The 18938-nt window shown below is 42.0% G+C and overlaps 1 protein-coding gene across 1 annotated transcript in view; it reads left to right on the top strand.

Moving 5' to 3' along the window:
* Positions 1–290: 290 nt before the first annotated feature.
* Positions 291–18938, top strand: part of Lrrc34 (leucine rich repeat containing 34) — a 31664-nt gene continuing 13016 nt past the window's right edge. The window contains exons 1-5 of the mRNA XM_057756825.1: positions 291–406; positions 866–988; positions 2159–2280; positions 2380–2444; positions 2974–3057. Of these exons, the coding sequence (XP_057612808.1) occupies positions 879–988; positions 2159–2280; positions 2380–2444; positions 2974–3057 (381 nt within the window). The 5' untranslated portion in view covers positions 291–406; positions 866–878. The remainder of the gene's footprint in view (positions 407–865; positions 989–2158; positions 2281–2379; positions 2445–2973; positions 3058–18938) is intronic.

Consider the following 18938-nt stretch of genomic DNA (forward strand, 5'->3'; position numbering starts at 1 on the left):
GTTTGCCTGGCACCCACAGAAATAAGAGCTCCTGCCACCACTTTGGCTTGGGATGTTTGTTGGGGGTTGGCTGGAGAAAGGATAATAAGGGAAATAAGATGACAAAGGGAGAGGTCCTGACACTGAGTCTTCCGGGGTGGAGGCTGATGGAGCAGGACTGGGCGGGGCTGACCGCCTGACTGCTCGCGTCCTGTTCCCTACAGGGGAGAATAAGGCTGTTTGTTTTCCGAGGGTGCAGCTGCTGCCTTCTCAAAGGTCCAGCTTAGAGAGTCAACGCCTGTCTCTGCTCCCTGGCGCTTGTAGGAGCAGACACCAGAAGCGCTGGTCTTCCATCTCAAGAAGTTAGTAGCCTGAAGAAAGTAGTTCAGTGGGAGGGAGCCCTGCTCTGGCTTCTCTTTCTCCTTGGGTAAGAACAACTAACTCATGGTAGAGTGTAATTCCCACCCCACCCCCACCCGCCGTGCTCCTTTTCAGTTAGGGTTCTAACTGGAGCTATATTTGCCCATACTTCCTTTCAGGCACCACAGTCTCCCCTCCTCTGGTGCATAGTCTGCCCCCTCTCAGATAACCACAACTCCCCCCCATCCCCCTCCCCCGTCTGGTACACAGTCTGCCCACCCCCCTCAGGTAGTCACAGTCTCCCCCCCCTCTGGTGCATAGTCTGCCCCCCCCCCCCATAACCACAGTCTTCCCACTCTCTCTGGTGGATTTATAGCCTGTTTGGTCCCCTCCCTCCATCCTAAGTTCTCTCTTTCTTCCTCATCCTCACTACCCTCCCCCCCCACACACACACATTCCTTTGAAAGAAAGTTGTTGAAACTCTGGGGATAACTGATCTGTGATGATGAAGTATTTATGTTTCCAGAGCTCCAGAGTCTATGGCTAACCTCCAGGAACAGTACCGTCACTTTTGTTCAGAAAACATACGGAAAGCTAACCCTTTTATACTGGATATACTCCAAAAACTGGATGAAGAAATTGAAAAGGGGTAAGGAAGATAAATATTCAGCTGTATCAAAAGTACTCACTGACCCTCCTGTCTGTGAAATCCAGTGGCTTTATTCCCATTTGAAGATAGCTTGGTAGCGTAGACATAGCTTTTGATTTAGGGACCTAGGTAGACGTGTAACACTTTGAAATCCCAGGTGCGATATCTGACATCGGGGAGAGCACTGGACCAGGAACCCTCAAGCCAGAACCCCCGTAGTTATCTTGGTTCCTGTGGCTGGTAGAATTAAGGCATATCCTTTGGTCTAATTGATGCTCTTGTTTCTGTTTTGTTTTGTCAACTTGACACATTAGATTTACCTGGAAAGAGATGCCACAATTGAGAAAATGCCCCCACCAGATTGCCTGTACCAAAGCCAGTGGGGAAATTTTCTTGATTAGTAGTGAATGTAGAATACCCACTGTGAGAGGTGCCAGCCCTGGGCATGTGGTCTTGCGTGGTATAAGAAAGCTGGCTGAGCAAGTGCTGGGATTAAAAACGAACGCTCCACGTCTGGCTTCTGTCTGCTCTTGACTGTGGGTATGATGTAAGGCTCCTTCCACTGCAAATTCTCTTCAAGGGTAGATGACTTGGAATCAAATGCTGAAACCAACACATTCTCCCTTAAATTTCTTTCTCTGGCCCCCACTTCTTTCCTTTTTTTTTTTTTGTTTTTGTTTTTGTTTCTTTGTTTGTTTTGTTTTGAGTAAGGGTTTCTCTGTGTGGTTCTAGATGTCCTGGAACTTGCTCTATAGAAGAGGCTGACCCCCAAATCACAGAGATCTGCCAACCTCTGCCTTGGTGCTGGATTAAGTGGCACAAACCTTTAACCCCAGCTCTCAGGATGCAGTGGCAGAAGGCTGGGAGTTAGATGCCAGACTGGAGAACCAGGGCTACACAAAGAAACCCTGTTTCGAAAAGCCCCCCAAAAAAGTGTTCACCAACAGAGCCTGGGTCTTAAATTTCTTTTTGTAGGAATGTTTTATTATAAGAGAAATAAAAAGCTGGACAGTGGGGTGTATGAGAGAAATTAATGGTGGGGAATTTAGCTATGTTAAACTGATTTCTGACTTTCTTTGTTACTACTTTTCACATATGAAGGGTTTTTAACTCTTGTCTCATTGTCAACATTGTCTCTCCTCACTTTTTCTGTCTTTCTTATTTTGGCAGACCAGAAGAAGGAATCACATTAAATATTGCTGGTAATAACCGCTTAGTCCCAACACAAAGAATGACAGGTGAAGATTTTTGGCTTCTTTCCAAAGTTTTAGGTAACCAGACGTGTATCACTGGTACGTATGCGTAAGAATGAACAGCGTCTGCTTTTCATTTTCCTGATTTGAAGCATTCTTTGTAAGGAACACCGGTTTCTGTTCCCCCGTGTGTTTCAGGTCTGGATGTGAAGTATAACCTCATAGGCGATGTCGGTGCCTACTACGCTGCAAAACTGCTTCAGGTATTACATTGCCACCAAACAGCCTCATCTGCTGAGAGGAAACCATGTAGACAATGGTACACAGGCAAACACTAAGCATGGAAACACAAGGATGCTAAGTCTCAGGTGTATGTCTAATTCTCAGAATGCATGGAAATCCACCTGTGCTTGCGCTCGGGAGAGCTGTGGCCAGGAGCTCCTGAGCTGTCTTTTGCAAACCTGTATGTACACCCTGGTTAAATACTCAAAGATGTCCATACATTCAGGTGTTGGGGAAACTAAACCGAGTCTTTTCCTTTTGATGATATTGCAATTGCAGTGTTTGAAAGACGAGAGTTACAGAGAAACCCTGTCTCAAAAAACCAAAAAGGAAAAAAAAAAAAAAAAAGACAAGAGTGACTTCCTTTTGATTTTCTCCTTAAATAGTGATTGCCTTTGCTGGAATTCTGTTAGATTTTATATGGAGATTTTTTAATTAAATAAATTGTGTGATAGATTAATTGATTTCCAGTAATAAAAATGTAATAGTTCCTTTCTCTTCTTCTTATAGAAACAGCCATGTATCACTTACTTAAATCTTATGTTTAATGATATTGGACCTGAAGGTGGAGAATTGATTGCTAAAGCACTACATGTAAGCATTTATATACCACAAAGTTGTATTTCATCTGTGAATTTTAACTTCTTGTAGTTTAGAAACAGCATAACCAAAGTTAATGTGAGCTTATGTTATTTCAATTTTGGCTGGAGGTTTGTGACTGTGTGCATGCGTGTGCAGGCATGTGTGTATGCGTGCGTGTGAGCATGTGTGTATGTCTGTGTATGGGTGTTTTGCCTGCATACATGTCTATGCACCGCATGCATTCCTAGTACTTGCAGAAGCCAGAAGAGGAGGTCAGATCCCCAGGAACTAGAGTTACATATGGTTGTGAGATGCCTATGGGTGCTGGGAATCGAACCTGAGTCCTCTGGAAGAGCATTTTTTTCACCTGATGAGCCATCTCTCCAGTCCCAAAAATTTATTTATTTTTTAGTGTGTATGAGCCTGCATGTATGTGTACACAGTGCCTGCAGAGGTCAGAAGAGGGCATTCGATCTGCTGGAACTGGAGTGGCAGGTGACTGTTACCATCATGTGAGTTCTGGGAACCAAGCCCAGGTCTTTTGTAAGAGCAGTGATAGCCCTTAACCATGGAGACAGTTCTTTAGCTCCTTAAATATATAGTTTTAGTGTAGTTCAGTTTATAAAAGTGTAGCTCTTACTTAAGAGCTTTGGACTCATTAAAAAATTACTAAACAGGGTTGGAGAGATGGCTCAGCGGTTAAGAGCATTGGCTGCTCTTCCAGAGGTCCTGAGTTCCCAGCAACACATGGTGGCTCACAACCATCCTTAATGAGATCTGGTGCTCTCTTCTGGCCTGCAGGCAGACATACAGACAGAACACTGTATATATAATAAGTAAACAAATCTTTTTTAAAAAATACTAAACAACTTTGCTGAGTTATGATGGTACACCCTTGTAACCTCAAAACTTGGAAGGAAGAAGCAGGAAGGTGACTGAGTTTCCGGCTAGTCCAGGCTACATAGGTAAGACCTTGTCTCTAAAGGAATGTACTGTTTCTCTTTGACCCTGACTGCAGTACCCTGACCCAGTCACCTTTCGTCCCTCCTGCCATGCCTTCCCCATCATGGTAGGCTTTGTTTCCCAATCCATGAATGAGAAATCACCTTTTCCTCCCTCAAGTTGCTTCTTGGCAGGTATTCAGTCACAGCAAGAAGAATGTAAGCAATACAAGAAACTGCTACTGAGACGGTGGTACTGGAGTAAACCTCTGTAGGCTGTAGGTCTTTAGAACTAGTTTGGGGAAGGAATGTAGAAACACTTGTTATCATGAGCAGGTGTAAATGGGGTTTAATGAGCCATGTGTTGAGAGTTTGGAAGCCCGGGGTGCAGGTGGAAATGTGGACATTTGAAGGGGAATGGGCCAGATGAAGGGGAAGGCGAATAAAGGAACCCCACACTAGTTCTGAATAGGGTATAATAACAGGTTCTTTATTTAAAGGGGAACTCACAGATCACAACTGGAAACAGTAACGGAAACCAGCATCCAGGTGTGAGGGGGGGTGTAGGGGGGGAGAGAGTGGGCAGGCAGTGCCTTTTTGTACCCAAGGCCACACCCAACCTGGTCCAGCTTCTCAAAGGCCAGTGTCTGAAGGAAGTTCCCCATCAGACACTGAGATGGCTCAGTGAGTAAAAGTGCTTGCATGCAAGCTGGATGACCCGAGTTTATTCTCTGGAATCCATGGTAGAAGGAGCAAACCAAGTCTGGAAAAGTTGTCCTCTGCTTTCCACATCACATCACACACACACACACACACACACACACACACACACACACACACACGATGATAATGATGGAGATGGCTCAGAAGTTAAGAACACTTGTTCTTGCAGAGGAACCAGACTTGGTTCACAGCACCCACAACTGCCTCTAACTCCAGTTCCAGGGAACCGACGCCCTCTTGTGGTCTCTGTGGGCCTCAGGCACACAACTGCTGCACAGACATGTACACAGGCCAAACTATAAAATGCAAATAAATAGAATCTAAAAAGGAAAGAAAAGGAAATGAGGATGAGGAGACAGGCTCAGAGGGGAGGTTGCAGAGGGGAACAGACTTATCCAGGAACTGGCTCAGAGAGCATTTGTGTTGTGGTCTGACAGAGAATCTGGTTATCTTCTGTGTCCTAAAATCTCGAGTGAGACTGAAGTTATTTGGTGGAGGCAGTTCCAAGACAGCATAGTGTCGAGGCTGTGCACTGTTACTGTTCAGTCAGGGCTCTTAGATTAACAGTGCAGAGCAGCAGAAATACAGGAGAGAGGCACAGCCTGGTGAGGAAGGGAGGTGAGCACGGCTAAAGGATTGGAGATGGCATGTGCTGACCAAGTGTCTGTGACTGGTAAGGTGAGTACCACTTTCAAGAAATCCTCACACTTTGCACCATACAGTAGGAACATTGCCTAGAATACAAGACTGTTGGGTGGAAAACTCCAGGTTGTAGCAATGCGAATTTATCTAAAAGTACATGTCCTGAAATATAGCCTTCAGGGTACCCTGTTGGAAGATGGGCGCATCAGGAAGTTTCCTTGCTAGGTCCAACTATGAAGACATGCAAAGTCTGCTATGGTCCAAGGAGATCCTGTTGTATCGTGAGCTGGCAGCAGCACCCAGGGGGCATCTTCCATGTAGTGGAAGTTTTGCAGGTCCACAAGATACAAGTGTGGGAGATTTGTGAAGACCTGCACCAAGGTTCCAGAATAATGCTGAGGCCATACAAGGTGTAACAGGGTTAGATCTTTCTGTGGGGCTTCTGGGCTGTGCATGCAGGTTTGAGAGGTGGAGTCTAAGTGATAATGGAAAGTCAGGGTGCTGGACACATTAGAAACATGGGATGTTTACTGAGGGAAGCTGTAGGCAGCAAGAGGAGCCAGCTCTTGAAAGAGGCCATAATTGGCCACAGAGAACAGAGCTGGAAGGGCAGAGACCTAACCCTAGTGGAGACCAGATGCTGGACATGCAGCCTCAGGTTGGATCTTGCTGTTGTCTGCCTGCTCCTTCCATGTCTTCTTTTACATCTCTGCTGGAATGAGGATGGATACTGGAAGTGTGCGACTTCTTTCCTCATTTTACAGCGGCTCACAGTTGAGAGTACCTTGACTCTCGGAGCAGATTTTTGATCTTAGACTTTAGTATGAAGTGGGAACTGCTAAGACTTAGGGGGAACTTAGAAATGAGATCACTGCATGACGCTTACGAGATGGCCATGTGCCTCTGAGAAACAGTGACCATGTCGCTTATAAGTGATGTGGTTAGGTTTCAAGTTGACAAAGAGTAGATTTATGTTTAAAGGTACTGTCAACCTGACTGGACTTAGGATCACACAGGAGACATACCTCTGAGGAGTCTGTGAAGTAAATGTGGGAGGCACCATTCCATGGCCTATGGGATGTAGAGTGGATAAACTATGGAAGGTGGGAAAGCCTGACGAGCCCCGGCATCCATTTCACCTTGCCTACTGAGTGTGGTTGCAATGTGACCATCCACGTCACTATGCTATGATAAACTCCATCTCCAAACTGAACTGCAAGCCTTTTCTTCCTTAAAAATTTAACAAAATCGATTGCAATGTAATTTGTATACACAAAGCATATTCTTCCAAAGTTTTCAACTCAAGGAAAGTGTATTTTGAGCGACTGGGAATGGTGGCACACAGAGGCAGGAGGATTTCTGTGACTTTGAGGCTGGTGTGGTTTACATACAGAGTCAGGTCAGCCAGGGTTACATAGTGAGACCATGTCTATAAATAAGTTTATTTATAGAGTTGTGTAACCACGACCATTATTTTTAGAATATTTTTATGTGTGTGTATATATATGTGATCACTCAGGGAGGGGTTTACAGGCATATGTGGGTGCTTGTGCCTGTGTTCTTGCATATGGAAGTCAGAACAGGAAGTCCAGTGTCTTCCTTTATGACCCCCGACATTATTGCCATAATAAACTTCTCAGGAAGTGGGAAGCCTTCCATGTAGATTAGGCCGGCTAGTCACCGAACACTCAAGGGTCTCTGCGTCTCTGTGCAGGAGTGTAGTAGGGAGGCCACTTGTTTGCTTCCCGTCTGTCCAGACTCCCAAATAACCACACAAAAACTGTATTGATTAAATCACTGCTTGGCCCATTAGCTCCAGCTTCTTGTTGGCTCTTATATCTTAATTTTACCCATTTCTATTAATCTGTGTATTGCCACAAGGCTGCGGCTTACTGGGTAAAATTCCAGCATCTGGCTCTGGCGGGGCTACATGGCTTCTCTCCGACTCTGTCTTCCTTCTTCCTACCAGCATTCAGTTTAGTTTTCCCCGCCTAGCTCTGTTCTGCCCTGACAAAGCTTCAAAGCAGTTCTTTATTAGTCAATGGTAATCACAGCACACAGAGGGGAATCCCACATCACTGGAGTTGCAGGCATGCGCAGCCATGCTTGACTTTTTATTTGCGTGCTGGGGATTTGAATTCAAGTGCTCACGTTTGCAAGGCAGTGCTTTTCCCTACCAAGAAGCTATAATTAGGACATTCTTATAACCTCCACAGAAAACCCTTCTACTCCCAGCCTTTGTAGCCACTAACCATTTATACTTATTCTGATTATTTCATATAAACGGAATCATATATGATATGACTTAATATTTTCGAGGTTCATTGATGTTGTAACACAGTTTGTCTGTGTGCATGTCTGTGCACCATATGCTTGCCTGGTGTACTGGGAGGCCAGAAGAGGGTGTCAGCGTCCCTGGAATTGGAGTTATGGATGGTTGTGAACTGCTAGTTGGGTAATCAAACTTAGATCCTCTGGAAGAGCAGCCAGTGTCTTAACTGCTGAGTCATCTCTCCAGCCCCCAAACACATTTTCTATTGTTCAGTAATATTCCATTTTGTGGGTACATCATATTGTGTTCATCAGTTGATAGACATTTGAGTTTTCACTTTTAGCTATTATGAATAATGTTATTTTGAACCTTCATGTTTCTATGTAGACAATTATTTTCTATTGGTGGAGGGTATATATAGAAGTACTTTATTGTCAGGACTGCCAGCCCCCCAAATAATGACACAGAGACTTATTAATTATGAAAGCTTGACCTTAGCTTAGGCTTTTTCTCAATTAACTCTTATAGCTTAAAACAACCCATAATTTAATCTATGTTCTGCCACATGACTTGGTTACCTCTCCTCAGTATGGCATGTCCAATTTGCTCTGAATTTGCTGGTAAAATGCCACCTTTCTTTTTCCCAGAGATCTCTCTCTGCCTGGAAGTCCCACCTATTTTCTTCTGCCTAGCTATTGACTGTTCAGCATCCTGTTATACCAATCACAGCAACACATTTTCACACAGTGTACAGATCTCCCGCAAAAGGTATATACCTAGGAGTGGAATTGCTGGGCCATTTGATAGTTCTGTAAAATATATTAAGGAACTGCCTAATTGTTTTCCAAGGTAGTCGCACCTTTTAACCATCTTAATCCCTACTATCTGAGTGTGTGTGAGGAGCCCCCTAATTACTGATGGACTTAACACCTTCCCATGGTTCTCATGTGTACTTCCTTGGGAGGAACTTTTGTTCAAATCATTTGCCGCCTTTCAGAGCCTGGATTTTGTCCGGTTTGAGATGCTATCATCATTTTGCTCAGGTTAATCTTGAACCTCTGCCCAAGTGATCCTTTGGCTTCAGGTGTCCGAGCACACGGGCTACAGTGGTGCACCCTGTAACTGGCTGGCAGTCTTTTGGAGTTGTAAATGTTCTTTATATATTCCAGAGGAAAAAACCCATCAGATTTATGATTGATAATATTTTCCCTCACTTTCTTGCTCTTTAAAACAAAACATTTTGTCTCAACAAAGCTCACATTTATTTAGTTGGTAGGATTATTATACCTTAATCTAAGTGTTCTATCTAAAGCAGCTTTGGCTAACCAAAAGTTGCAAGGATTTACATGCCTGTTTGATTCTTAGAGTTTTCTTCCATTCACCCATCATGACTTAATTTTTGTATATAGTGAGCAGTAGGAGTCTAACTTTATTCTTTATATGTGAATATTTTGTTATCACACAGACACACATTAAAAACTATTCCTTCTCCTATTCAATTGTCTTGGCATCTTTTTCAAAACATCATTTGGGAAAGAGAGCAAGAAGGGGAATCAATATAATTATACCATAATCTCAACAATCCACTCTCTCTTATTAATTTTAATAACTCCTGTGCGTCTGCAACAGGACAGACACGCCGCGTCTGGTTTGGGCAAAGTCCTCTTTATTTACCCAAATTTTCCCGTCATTGGAACAGGCATCAATTATGCAAGCTCCTGTCTTAGGCATCTGGGGAGAAGAAGCTTCAAACCCGTCATTGACTGCCGACCTCTGTAAAAAGAAGAGATTAGTGGAGAGAAATATACTTTTCAGGCCTTGTATATCAGCCATATCTCTTGTCAGGATGTATCATAATGCTTTATGAATAATTATGCTCCCAATAACTATATTCTCCTATCTTAAAGGAGAGTAGAATCACCTGAGTTGAAGATGTTTCTTCCGCTGGTACAGAACATCATTCAGAGTTTACTTTCTCAGCACACATATCAACTCTCAACATTCATAGTCACAACCTCTCTTTTAGCCAACTGTCAATCGCAGCAATTCACAATCATGATCTTTCCACATCATCGGTCAATACCGATCTTCAAATTTCTAATACCGTAATTTCATATTTGGCCGGTCAAAACCAGCTCTCCCAATTTTCATAATTTCATATTTAGCCGGTCAATACCAGCTCTCCAAATTATTCATAATTTCGTGTTTAGCCGGTCAATACCAGCCCTCCAATTCTTCATAATTTTATTTTTAGCCGGTCAGTACCAGCTCTCTGATTCTTCAGAATTTCACCTTTAGCCGGTCAGTACCAGCTTTCCAATTATTCATAATTTCACCTTTCGCCGGTCAGTACCAGCTCTCCAATTATTCATAATTTCACTTTTGGCCGGTCAGTACCAGCTCTCCAATTATTCATAATTTCATATTTTTCTTTACCGTAAATTTATATTCTTCTCGGTCATTACCGATGTATTTCGTACCATTGGTCATTACCAGATTTTTCCCATCACCTTATATGCAGCTGTAAATATCAGGTCATTACCGTTAAGAGTATAATACCATTTGTTGTTATTAAATCTCATTTTCAGTCTCTGTGTGGCTGTTAAACCCTTAGTCTGCCCCCTTGTTAAATGAAGAGGGATTTTAGTCATACTTTATTTTGCATCTTTCTTTCCCTGAGGGGAAAGCTTAGGTCTTAGTTCTCAGGTTTAATACTTTATTCAAAATGAGTTCTGTCCCATAAACCGAGAACACTCAAATGTTCAGTTTGTATCTTAGTTCTGAAGCAACAGGTTTCACACCACAGCCAGCAGCAGACACCGCAGTCAGCTCCTCTCAGCAGGATCTCTTTGTCCGAAGTCTCTTTGCAGTCCTGCAAGTTGTAGGTTTGGATCAGGCTCCTCTCTGTGGGCTGGGTTACTGGATTCCTCCTGGAGCCGTTTTCTTTCTGTTCCTTCTGCGGCGCGGTTGTCAGCCACGTTGTCCTCAGTTCCGCAGTCCTTCTGCTGAGTGCATCGAATTAGCCGCTCTGGAAGCCATCTTGCTTGGTTTTCGTCCTGTGAGAAAACACAGACATGCCCTCGACCCCATATTAGGATGGGGTCGGGTCCCTTCCAAATCCCAGTACACAGATCTTTCCATTTGGCTTTAGCAAATGTGGATTTTGTACCACTATGCCACAATCTGTCTGCGGCTGATTGCTCATGGACATCTGTATTTAGAAAGTTTAGCGTAAACAATGCATGATTTAAGGCATTGTGTGGCGTCTGAGGATACAACTCCCCTGTCTTTATTTTTTGGAGTTGTGTTTTCAAGGAGCCATGTGCACGCTCCACAATTCCTTGTCCTTGAGGATTATATGGAATACCAGTCTTATGAACGATATTCCATTGAGCACAAAATCTTTGAAAAGCTTTGTTAACATATCCGGATCCATTGTCCGTCTTTATTACCTTTGGGGTTCCCATGCATGAAAAGCATTTTAAGCAATGAGTTATTGCATGCTTGGCAGCTTCCCCAGTTTGTGCTGTGGCCATTATAAATCCTGAGTAAGTATCAATTGTCACATGCACATATCTCAATTTTCCAAACTCAGTAATGTGAGTTATATCCATTTGCCATATATGGTTAGGAAGCAGTCCTCGGGGATTTACCCCCAAATGAGGCACAGGTAGATATTGTGGGCATCTTTCACACTGTTTAACAATTTGCCGAGCAGCTTCTCTGGTCAACTTAAATTGTTTTCTTAAACTTAAGCTGTTTTGATGATGCAAAGCATGTGATTGCTGTGCAAGTTCAACCTGAGATATGGCAATAATTTTTGTAAGTTCGTCAGCTAGAGCATTACCTTCAGCTAACGGACCAGGAAGACTTGAATGCGCTCTGATATGTCCCACAAAACATGGTAACTTTCTACATTGTATGGCTTTCTGAATCTGCTGAAACAATATTTTAACTTGTTCATTGCTAGTTGCTATATATGACACTGTTTCCAGGATCCTTAATGCTTCATAAATATACCGGCTATCAGTATATAAATTGAAAGCCTTATCATCAAAATTCTTAAATACCATAGCTACAGCCCGCAGTTCAACTATTTGAGCTGAAGCTGGTTCTGTCTGTACCACATGTCCTTTGCCATTGACAACATAAGCAGCTTTTCCATTAGATGAGCCATTAGTGAAAATTAACAAAGCATCTTTTAAGGGATTCTTTGCTACTATTTTAGGAAAAATGAATGAATGTTGCTGTGTAAACTGTAGTAACTGGTCAGCTGGGAAAAGATTATTAATCTGACCTTGAAACTGAGCAAATGCAATTGCCCATGAGTCACTATTTTGAAATAACCATTCAATTTGTTGCTTAGTGTAAGGCACATTGATTATAGCTGGTTCTTTGCCAAAATATTTTCTAGATTCCATTCTGCTCTTTTGAGCTAAGCATGCTACTGCTTCAAAATAAGGATTTAATACTTTTGCTGGTGATACAGGCAGATGCACCCATAAAAGTGGTCCGTTCTGCCATAAGACTGCTGTAGGAGTCAGCCTTGTAGGTAAAATACATGCTTGCCATGTCTGGCTATAATCAATATAGCACACCTGCTGTTCCTGTATAGCCTGCTCTATCTGTGAGAGAGTCTGTCTGGCGGCTTCTGAAAGCTGCCTGCTAGAATTTGGATCACTGTCTCCTTTAAGTATTTCACTTAAAGGCTCAAGGGCTCCTGTAGGAAACCTCAAATAAGGTCTTAGCCACTGTATATTTCCTAATAACCTTTGAAAGTCATTAAGAGTTTTTAAGTCATCCTTCCTGATTTCTATCTTTTGAGGCTTAATTTCTTTGGGGTATAATATATGACCTAGATATTGAAAAGGCGGGTGCCTCTGTACTTTCTCAGGAGCGATAACTAAACCTGCATGGCTTAGACACTGCTGTAACAACGCATATGTCTCTAGTAAAGTATCTTCATTTTTATGAGCTAGCAAGATGTCGTCTGTGTAATGGATTGCGTAAACCTGTGGAAATTGATTTCTAACCTCCTGTATAGCTTGGGCTACGAATTTTTGGCATAATGTAGCACTATTTAACATACCCTGGGGTAAGACATTCCATTGATACCTCCTCATTGGCTCTTTAAAATTAACTGAAGGAATGCTAAAAGCAAATCTTTGACAATCTTGTGGCGCTAGCGGAATTGTATAATAACAATCTTTCAAGTCTAAGATAATCTTATGCGTGCTTTTTGGAATGGCTGCCGGGGACGGCAGCCCTGGTTGTAAAGAGCCCATTGGTTCCATGGTTGCATTGACCTCTCTTAAATCCTGAATTAATCTCCACTTTCCCGATTTTTTTTAATAACAAAAATTGGAGAATTCCATGGAGAATTAGATGGTGAAATATGTCCACTATCCAGCTGTTCCTGCACTAACTGCTGGGCAGCTTGCAATTTTTCTTCTGTTAGAGGCCACTGATTCACCCATACAGGTTCATCACTTTTCCATATTATCGGGTCTGCATGGAGTGCAGGTCTTTCAGTGACCTCTCCTAAAAATACCCTAATCCTGCTCTAGAAGGTCTACCGTCTGATGCGACAGGATCTACCTTTCCCCTATTATTTTTGCCTAAACCTTGATTAGGTAATAATCCTTGTTGAAACATCTGATTAGTAACAGCCGTGCTGGGAGAGTATAAATATACTCCCATTCTGGACATGACATCTCTGCCCCATAAGTTCACAGGTAAATGGGGAATAATATACGGCTTAAAAGTTCCTTCATGTCCTTCCTCATCTTTCCAATGCAGTTCATTGCTACTCTGTTCAGGATTTCTAGTCTGACCAATTCCTTGTAACTGTGTAATAGTCTCTGTTTTGGGCCACTTAGAAGGCCACTGACTGGCGGTTATGACGGAAGTATCCGCGCCAGTATCCAGGAGGCCAGAAAATTTTTTTCCAATTATAAACAAAGTGAGTTCTGGTCTCTGAGGACCTATAGTCTGTATCCAAAATGCATCAGATGAACCAAATCCATCTTCTCTTTTCTAAGACCTCAACATAAAACCAATACTTAACCTCTTTTAAAAAAATTTTAGAATTAACACTCGAATGCACTGGTACAACTCTAACACAGCCTCATTGGCATACACTTTGAGAGAAACAATAAGATCTCTTGAACTGAGAAGCTTCTATATAGCAAAGGACTTAATCAACATGACATAATAACCTATACAACTGGAAAATATCTTTACCAATCACTAATCCACTTCAAAAACATACAAGACTAAGGAAATTAGTCACCAAAAGAACAATTAATCCACTAAAAATATATGCAACAGACCTAAACTGAAAACTCTCCATAGATGAACTTAGAATGACTTGAAGACATTGAAAAAAAAATGCTCAAATATAACATCCCTTACAATTGGAGAAATGCAAATCTAAACAACTCTGAGACCTCATCTTATCTCTGTAACATGACCAAGATCAAAAACACTGCTCACAACTTATACTTAAAGAGAAACTCCTCCATTGCTGTCGAATTCTCAGAAAATTAGGCAACAAACTACTTTAAAAGTCAGCTATACCTCCTCTGGGCCTATATACAAAGATGCTCAACCATACCACAAGGACACGTGCTCAGCCATGTCCACAGCAGAATTACTTTATCATGCATAGAATCTGAAAACAACCCAAATGCGTCTCTTCTACATACATCATAAATGAGATAGCCACAAATACCACAAATCTTTGAGTAACTCTAATCACACAAATTGAAAAACCTGTATAAAAACTTTAAACCTTTGAATAAACTTAAGCCATCAGAAAATGTAAAGAGCTCCTATTCTCTTGTAAAAACAGCGCCAACCTAGCAAAACCGACAATCTTACTGAAAGCAATCCATAGATTTAATGCAAATGCCCAAACTTATATCAAAATTCTTTAGACTCCGAAAGAAATCCTCAACTTTATGAGAAGACAAAAACTCAGAATAGCCTAAACAATCCCAAAATCCTGTACAATCAAGGAACTTCTGAATGCATCACAATCTCTGACTTCAAACTTTACTACAGAGCCACAGTACTGGAATCAATCCACCTTGCATACGAATTCACTTACATATAAACAACAGACTTTTGACAAAAAGGCAAAATTGTGAGATGGAAAAAAAGCATTTTAACCTACTTATCTCAGAGACTACCTTAATTTAAACCTGGCTTTTTTCTTCCAGTTGAAGCTGCGCTGCATGGCAGGGGGTAGGACACAGGCTCTCTTTGTTAGACTTTGTTTCTGAGCTCTGGAAGGCAGATTTTTAACTATCTTTTTTATTTTAACTTGTAAATCATAAAATTAAGAGAATTTCTGAATCCTCTCCTCTGTTCTATAGACTGTGTGAGGTCAAATTTGCTCTCTAAACTTATTCTTGCTCTTGCTTGTCTTTTACCTGCAGGTGGGTTAGATTAACTGGCTGTGAGCATGTGGCTATTCAATCTCTGCAGTAACTTGGTGATTCTCGGGCCAAGTCATTTTTTTTCTTATCTTTTCCTACTAATTTAGCAGGCAATAAAAGTTGCAATTCTGCATCTATCTTGCTTACAGATTTTCAATAACTCTGTCATTGTTCTGCTCCACTCTAAATTAAGTTGCCAACATATATACCCGAATACTTTTTCCTTATTTTATATCTAACTTATTTACAAATTTTTACTACCAATTTAAATTTTACCCCTTTTTTTTCTACATTTCTTTCTCTGTTCTACGTCTCTGTTTCTGAGCGCTCACTACTCACGCATCTACCGATTTTTTTTTTTCTCGCGGGTTCCTCATGTCTGGTCACCTCTTCCTTGCTTTTTGGGGTGCGCTGATCAGCCTCACGTTCTCCTCTGTCATTAGTCCGCTTTCCCTCTGGGATCCAGTGATCAGCATTCACTGTCTCTCTCGTGTTGTCCCTTCTCCGGGGTCATAGAGTTCGGCGGTCAGCACCACGTTCCTTTTCGTACTTCTTGCTCTGGCATTCATCTCGGGGTTCAGTAGCCAGCACCACGTTGTCTTTTTCTCGGGGTTCATTCGTCAGCACCACGTTATCTTTTTCTCGGGGTTCAGTCGTCAGCCCCACGTTACGGCGCCATTATGTCGGAGCCCATGTGGGTCCAACATAGATTCCCTAACCCGGCTGAAACGGAGTCGCGAGGAATAAAACCGACACAGCTTACAAGGTCCTCTTGGAAAAGGCCAGAATGACTCTTTATTCTCGGAACCTCTTATATCTCCATTCAGTGGGGGAAAACACATTAGGCTGTCTCCAAGGCAACCAGGTGCCTGGGCTTAGGTCACGTCTGCATCTAGCAGTCAGGTAGGCCATGAATTAGCATCTCTATAAGACATCCTCTTAGTTACAAAAGGAAGGAAGCACCGAACCTCTGAAACTCTCGAGTCATCAGCTTTAGCCAACATCTCTCCTCAGGTAATCCACATTCTAACAAAAGAAACTAGGAGCAGCACATCCTGACTTTTGTTAAGGAGGCGACAGCTTGTCTGCAGAGCTATGTGCCTAGCTCAGACCAGGCTAATGGCTACTGTGCCAAACCGAAATATGGGCCCACAAACAAATAAAAAATCAATTTAAAAACTGGTTGCGCATCAATGTGAGGCTTGTTTCTATAGTCCTCTCAGGCTTTGAGAGTCCACTGTCTGTCTCTGCTCTAACACCAGGCTATCTTGTTTCTAAATTATAGCTTTTAAAAATGAAGATAGGAGTCATAGATCTGTAATGATTTTTCAATATTATATTGATTCTTCTGGGTCAGTTGCATTTCCATACAAATTTTAAGAGCACTTTGTCGATTTCAAGAAGAAAAGCAGCTGGGGTTTTGATTAGTTAGGTCTGTAGATAGTTTGGGGAATCCTGTCAGTTTAACAATGCCAACTATTCCAGTCCATGAACATGAGATATTCTGACTACTTGGCTCTTTATCTCCTTTGAAATGTATAGTGGTTTACATCCTTCAGTATTCAAGTCTTGTCCTTGTTTTGTTAACTATATCCACTATATTTTATGCAGTTTTATTCTACTAAAATGGAACAATTTCATTTTTTTAAAGGGTCTCACTGTGTAGCCTTGTATGGCCTAGAACTGTTGCAAGGTTAGGTTCCCAGCTGCCCTGCTAGCTTAGCCCCAAAATAATCACACAAGAACTGTATTAATTAAAACACTGCTTGGCCCGTTTGCTCTAGCTTCTTATTGGCTAACTCTTATATTAATTTAACCCATTTCTATTAATCTGTATACCACCATGTGGCAGTGGTTTTGATGCAAAGATTCAGCATGTCTGATTCTGGCGGCTCCACGGTGTTTTACTTCCCCCTTCTTCCTCCCAGCAGTCAGTTTAGTTTTCTCTGCCTAGCTCTGTTCTCCTACAGCTCTGCTATAGGCCCAAAGCAGTTCCTTTATCAACCAATGAAAGCAACACATAGACAGAAGGACCTCCTGCACCACAGAACTGTATAGGCTAAGTTGGTCTCAAATCAGAGATATGCCTGCCTCTGCTTCCTGAGTGCTGGAATTAAGAATGCTTATTACCACACTTGGCTTGGAATTCTTTTCTTTTCTAATTTTTCATTTTTTATTAATTTTTAAATTTTTTATTGGTTTTATTGAGCTATATATTTTTCTCCGCTCCCTCCTCTTTTTCTCCCCTCCCCTTCAGCCCTCTCCCATGGTCCCCATGCTCCCAGGAATTATTTTCTTAACATTACTTGGGGTCATTCATTTCTAGAATAGAGAAATAGAATTGATTTTAGGTAAGTCTTGCATTTTTCTCTCCCTGGACTTATCAGTTTGAACAGCTTTTCGGGGTGGACCACTTAGGACTTTCCATGTATGGTGTGAGACCATGTGGATTCTTTCCTTTCCTTACTTACAGCCTCTGGATTTAATTTTGGTGGGTCCTATGTGCCTAGGAGCATTCATTTTTCCCCTAGACTTTCCAGTTTGTTGGAATATGCTTAATATGCTTTCAACATATTCCTTAAGAATCTTAGATTTCATCTTGTTGTAACAAACCCTTTCCATCACTAACTTCATAGAGTGTTCTCTTTCTTCTCGTTAGTCTGGCTAAGAGTTTGTTCCTCTTGTTCAACTTTTTGTCTAGGGGAGTCTATGGATTACCCTCTTAGTGTCCATTTCATCACTTTTGGATTTGGGTTGTTCTTGCTTTTTCGTGTGTGTGTGTGTAGGCCAGAGGTTGATGTTGTGTCTTCCTCTATCACTGGCCACCTAATTTTTTGAGACAGGTTTTCTGAGCCTAGAGCTCATTGTATCTGGGCCTTCCACTTTATGTCCAGTAGTATTTGTTATACAATATATTTGAATCACTGTCTCTTCTTGATGAAGTGTTCCCTTTATGATTATGTGGGGTCTCTGTCTTCTAAGTTGGCCTGAATGTCACTGTTTCTGACATTATTTTCAGTGTGTACTTGCTTCTTAGATGGTGTTCAGTCTTGTGCCATTGCTAATGAGGTGAGCTACTTTCAGACAACAGTTGGATTTATTTGTTTTTATTTTGTTTTATTTTTTCCTGCATTTGCTGCTCTTGCATGAAACCTGGATTCTGTTCCCAGCACCAACATAGCAACTCATAGCTGACTTTAACTCTAGTTCCATGGGATCCAACATCCTCCATTGGTCTCCATGGGCACCAGGCACATACATGGTGCAAGTACATACATGCAGGCAAACACCCATACACATAATATAAAAATGGGAGTTGGGGATATATCTCAATGGCAGAACATTTGCCAAACAGCAGTTCTCAACCTTCCTAGTGCTGCGACCCTTTAATACTCCATGGCATGGTGACCCCAACAATATAGTTATTTTGTTGCTGCTTCATAACTGTAATTTTACTACTGTTATGAATCACAATGTAAACATCAGGTATGCAGGATATCTGATATGTGAACCCTGTGAAAGGGTCTTTTACCCCCTGGCGTCTCTACTCACAAGTTGAGAACGACTGGCCTGGCACATGTGAGGCACTGGTTTCGATCCCTCAACACACAGACACATGCACTTACTTACACACACACACACACACACAGACACACACATACACAGACACATGCACATACACACAGATACCCGGACACACACACAGACACAGACACACAGACACATGCACACAGACACACAAACACATACACAGATGCACATACACACACAGATACCCAGACACACACAGACACACATACACACACACACAGACACACGCACTTACACACACACAAAGATACCCAGACACACATACACACACACAGACACATG

Source organism: Chionomys nivalis, chromosome 24 (genome assembly GCF_950005125.1).
Source record: "Chionomys nivalis chromosome 24, mChiNiv1.1, whole genome shotgun sequence".
In the NCBI taxonomy this organism is placed as follows: domain Eukaryota; kingdom Metazoa; phylum Chordata; class Mammalia; order Rodentia; family Cricetidae; genus Chionomys; species Chionomys nivalis.